General features: G+C 42.8%; 1 protein-coding gene across 1 annotated transcript in view; it reads right to left on the bottom strand.

Annotated features, from left to right (window-relative positions):
• Positions 1–5330, bottom strand: part of DDX11 (DEAD/H (Asp-Glu-Ala-Asp/His) box helicase 11) — a gene marked incomplete at its 5' end in the record, with an annotated part of 25772 nt that extends 20442 nt beyond the window's left edge. Inside the window, 7 exon segments of the mRNA XM_009995218.1 lie at positions 3–179; positions 628–715; positions 1279–1386; positions 1917–1962; positions 3067–3224; positions 4840–4926; positions 5274–5330. Of these exon segments, the coding sequence (XP_009993520.1) occupies positions 3–179; positions 628–715; positions 1279–1386; positions 1917–1962; positions 3067–3224; positions 4840–4926; positions 5274–5330 (721 nt within the window).
• Between the last annotated feature and the right edge of the window lies 1 nt (position 5331).

Here is a 5331-nt window from a genome sequence, read left to right as displayed (position 1 = left end):
ACTCCCATAATATGGGCAGGCTTTGGTCTCCCTTCCCAAAGCCACCAACTGCTCAATATCCTTCACTTCCACTAGAACTTCATCACGGAGAAATTGCATTTGCTCATAGGAATAAAATGGGCAAACAGTGCGACTCACACGTCTCTTCTTCCCTTCGTTCTCTTCATCACTCTTCTTTTCTAACAGCAGAAATCAAAAGAAAGTTATGAGCAACATACACAACAGTCTAAAACAACCACTTTGCAGAACCTCCTGGGTTTCAAAAGAGGCTCTCTCGTATATTTTTGACCTATCATCCATTAAGAATTATTCAGCAGTAACATTTCCATCTCCACGGTGGACACCACTCTTGCCAGTCTCTAGCTCCAAGTTACAAAGACAAGTAACCTTCCATTGTAGAAGTCCTGACCAACTTAACACACTCAGAAAATATACACAGAACTCAGCATCCTTGCCTGGAGGTCAAGAAAAGTAAAAGTGCCAAGGATCTCCAGCTCTGCTCCTCCAACCTGCCATTTTCAAGTTCGCACCACTCTCTTGCTAGAACTGACTGGCAGCGTGCACTGTCTACAGATTCTCATATCAGCTTTGTCAGTGATTGCTTCCCCAGGCTGGCAGTGTTCCTACCATGTTTGTTCTTTTGCATCTCCATGCAGCGGTCATTGATGAGCTGGAGAGCCCCCAGGCGTCGCACCTCCTCATTCACACACAGGTTCTGGGACATGCAAAGAGAGGAAGAGGTAGGGGCTCAATGAAGAGCTGAGTGCCCCACGTGCACCCTTTTTGTAGAAGAAAAGATTTCTTCACAGAAATCTCAGGCCAGATTCCAAAATGGAAAAGTCCGTTGGTCAGACATTGTGCATTGTAACTGGTACAAATATGCTCCAAACCCATAAAAACTTAGCAGCGGGGAAAATAACGAGAAAAGGTGCACCAAGGTGGCTCACACCTACACAACACCTTCTGAAACATGCTGCCAGAAGTAACACTAAGAGAAGTGCCTTCCCAGCGACTCAGACATCTGTATTATTCTACATCAGAAAAGGTAAAACAGATTTTTGTGTTTACATCAAAGAGTAAATGGCCAAACCACAGCTCACAGAAAAAATTACCTCCCACAGACCTGTGTCACAACCCATGACTGCTTTCATTTTTCAGTGGCAGATTCTGTCAATCCCCAAGATGCCTTTTGGGGCATTCCATCCACACTGCTCCTCGTGAAGTCTCCCACATTAAGTTAACATGCACTCTAGGTCCCTTGTGAACAACACCACATACCTGCCTGGATCCCAAGGAGACGAGACGTGTGTCTGGGCCAAAAGGACTTTTTTGCACTTCATGCACAAACTGAGACAGCTGGGAGTGCGTGCGGCTGCAGTAGTAAATCTACAGTGAGGAAGAATAAAGGAAAAACAAGAACATAGAAGCAAATCCCCTGGATACAACCAATCCTGCAAGGATTCAGCCAAGCACTTCAACAAGGTTAATCTTGCTTAAGCCTTCAAGAACACAAGAGAAGGCACATGTTTGAATGTCACCTTACAACTGTTGAGGTCAACAGCCTAATCTTTGTTTTTCCTATGCACTTTCCATTTAGTTTTCCAAGGTCTCTATAAAAACAGGGTCTCATCACTGGGGAGTAATACAAAACTGTTCTTTCCAGTGTGTTTTTACAGCAAGTCACAGCAAAAACTCAGTAGTGCTAGCAGAGCAAGCTGCTCAGGCAGCCAGTGTAGTCCAGAGGGAGATGAGCACCTCAGAACTGGTCACTATCATTGACAAACTTGGCAGTTCTTGGATATTAGCTCCTGAATCCTTCTGTACCACGTGACTCTGGGAAGGGTACAAGGAAGCCATAATTTTGCTCAGTCCTACACTGTTCTATGAGGTGGCACTATCTGCTTTCCTTATCTCACCTTAGTGACATGCTCCTCTTCCAAATCATCGTCATCTTCTTCCAGCCTAGGAATAAAGAAAGCTCAACAAGTTCCCTTTCAGCAGATCACTTACAGTCAAGAGTTAAATGATGCTTTACTACAAGCCAGAAGTCTCAAGAGAGATGGTTATCTCATCTCAAGGAGCGCCTCAGATCTTAACTCAGGAGGTAAAAGAAAAATCAACTTTTAAAGAACTGTGTAAATGTGCACAACCAAGTCAAGCCTTGCTCTTTAAAAGAAAAATGTCTGCAGGGCTGTGTCTTTAGCAACTCCAAAAACATTTTTTTCTTTTAAATCTGGGGCTCCTAAGACCTGGGCACAAACTAATCCCTGCAATACTATTCTTCAGTGAGCTTATTTATTTATTTTTGTAAAACTTTCCCTTTAGAGACAATTTACCACCCTCAAGCAATTACATAAATAAAAGCTTTAGGAAGATTATTTAGCTGCCATAGAGCTCCTCAAAGGCAACAGCAGTTTAATGTTTGATAAACTACATACAAACTAAGTAGCTCAGTGTTTTGCAATTTTTAAAGCAGGAGGATCTGTCTTGATACTAATTAGTAAATTTGTATTTTAAATGTATTTGACTTTTGATGCTGAAGTATGGCTTCTGGCTTTCTGCATAAAGCAAACATAGGAGAAAGAAAAGTGTGTGTGGGGTTCTCATGCTGAAGCTTGTTCTTTAGAAATGTGAACATCTCTTCCTTTAGTATATCAAAAGATGCCAGTGCCAATCTGCAGGACTCATAGCTTCCTCTGATGCCCTGAGTTCCACTTTGCCTTTCAAATGCAAGGAACTTGATCGAGCCATTCACTGAGCAACCAGAGGTATTCTTTGGGAATCTGGGCATAGATAAAAGCAGGACATTGCCAAGAATTTTAAGAAAGATGCACTTTCAAAGAAAACATTTCAGATCACTCTAATCAGTCTAACAAAAGCTTAAAAACAAAACACTCCTGAAACAACAAAGCAACCCCCAGAACAGCCACTAAGTTACACAGCTTGAACCAAGTAAGAAACTGCTTATCTGCACAATCACAAGTGAACACTCTTTAATCAAGGCAAGCCAAAACTGATACAGAAAATGTGTCCTTGTCATGGAACCCCCTCAGTCCTTGTCCTTACCCAGATACCACTTTCTTTTCTTCATCACTCTCATATTCACCAAGAATCAGTTCCTCCTCATTCTGATCCAGCTGCTCTAGAACATCCATTCCAGCTCCCCCTGAAAGAACCTCCTTGCTGAGCTGAAGAAGGCGGTTTGTCTCATCCTCCTCGGATCTCTGAAAGGAACACATGATCACATTCCTTCTCACACAAAAAGAGAGGTGGCATATGCATGCTTTATGCCACGGACAGGCCAGAAGACAGAACAGTCCCTCACATGTAACACAGGGCATGGTTTGCTGGGTAAAACAGCAGCAGGACAAGCAAATGCACCAGGAGTGTCTGAAGCTGTTCAGCCCCACAGAATGCAACTGTGACCAACAACCAAAGACTTGCCCACACAGACATATATGAAGGGGAAACAAAGAACCTTCTGTGCAAAAGGCTCACTGAACTAATACAATCCTGAAATGACAATATGCATGTAATCCAGTATCAACTGCTTAAAGTGGCCCATAACAGATGTTTTCCTGAGAAAAAAAAGTGTGTAAACAAACCAAACCAACCAAACATATAAGGACACAATCAAACACTGTCCATACTGAACTCAAAGCTCCGATAAACTCAGCATCTGTTTTAGAATGCAGAGCACTGTATTTCTCTTGCTGTTTTTTCTCCAGTTATGTGGGGTTTTTTCTAAGACAGGTTTACCCCTCCACAGAAATTGCATTCAACTGTTGAAGAACAGTTTTCTGATTAACTTTGTGTTCTGATAAAGGAAAGTTTGTTTTTTCAATCTGAAAACAGCACTTTCCAACATCAATGAGCCTTTTTTTTTACCATGGCATTATGAAGAAATACACTTATGAGCACTACAGAGGAGATGAATCAGTTACTTTTCCAAAACCCTATAATATTTCTCTCATTTGCTTTCTTGCTTTTATCACACTTCTCATTTCACATGCTTTTCATCTCCTGTTAAGAGACGAAAGGTTTTTTGTTCCAGTTGCTTTTTATTTGCCACTCACCTCTGAACCTTTGCTATTTCTGCCACATCCTTTTGACAGGAGTTGACCAAAACATAATACAGCACGTGAGACAGAGCACACAAGAAACTAATAGCCTGGCAACATAATAAGTCTGCCTGTTTCGGGACCTGAATTGGGTATTTCTGAGAAGTTTGACTCATATAATCAAAAAGCTCTTAGAGCCAGGAGTATTGAGGCCAGTTCACCCATCAAAATGGCAGGAATATATATATCTGTGAACTTTTTTATATGTAGAAAAGAGACATTTGTGAACAATACAATCATTTTATTATGAAAGTAAACAAATAGAAATGTTTCCTAGTGGTGAGCAAAGTACAACCAAAGCCTGACCTGGCTTTTTCAGGAGGGTCATATGTTCCCATGATCTTCAATTTAATCACAGTTCTACAGGTTTTATTTCAGAAGTAGAGAGTTTTTCACAAGCACGTATGAGCATTAAAAAAAGATATATTTTTAAAATCCAAGTATTAAAGCTTTTAAAGCAACAGCAATGGGCCAGAAGAACATGGTGTTTCTATCCATACAAAAACATTGTCACCGAAAATTCTCCATGCAAATTTGTTTTTCTCATCTGTACCTCAAAAAGAAATCCAGCACAAGATTTTGCACGGTCAATTTTTGCGACCTAACCCAAAGAGCTGCCCAGACAGACGTGCTGGAAAACTTTGTGTGAAGTTACAGCTACAAGCAAGCGTGAGAGGTAACCAAAAGGGAACGTCCTGATGTCTGTGGGGTAACTCACCTTCCTCTTTGCTGCGTGTTTTAAGTGCACATTATGGCGTATCTTCTCAAGTCGATCTTCTCGCTTCTTCCTCCAGATCTGCTCTTCCTAAAACAAAAGGGAAAGTGAAGGCAGGATGAAATGCGTTTAGTCCTAAACCCCGGGGTGTAATTACTTTCCCGTGCCCTGGGTAGAGAGAAAAATTAACTCTGGCACAAAACTGGCAGCACACAGACCCTTCTCCCGGAGCGCACACCCGCTGTAAGCTGCTGTGTGCAGCAGCAGCAGTTCGGCACCAGCTGCCCAGCAGTGCCTCACAGCTGGAAGCCCCGCGAAAGGCAAACCCCCCCGGCACAGCCGGCCTCGCGTGTCCTCCCAGCCACCACCCAGGGCACCAGCCTTCCTGATCCTCACCCCTCGCCCCTCTACCCACCGTAAGAAGAGCATGTCCCCACCTTCAGCCTGTCCACCACGTCCCGCTCCTCCTTCCTCCTCACAAACGCCGTGACCCAG

Source organism: Chaetura pelagica, unplaced genomic scaffold, assembly GCF_000747805.2.
Source record: "Chaetura pelagica isolate M959 unplaced genomic scaffold, ChaPel_1.0 scaffold343, whole genome shotgun sequence".
In the NCBI taxonomy this organism is placed as follows: domain Eukaryota; kingdom Metazoa; phylum Chordata; class Aves; order Apodiformes; family Apodidae; genus Chaetura; species Chaetura pelagica.
The sequence above is the reverse complement of the archived record's forward strand: the minus strand, read 5'-3'. Positions and strand labels throughout refer to the sequence as shown.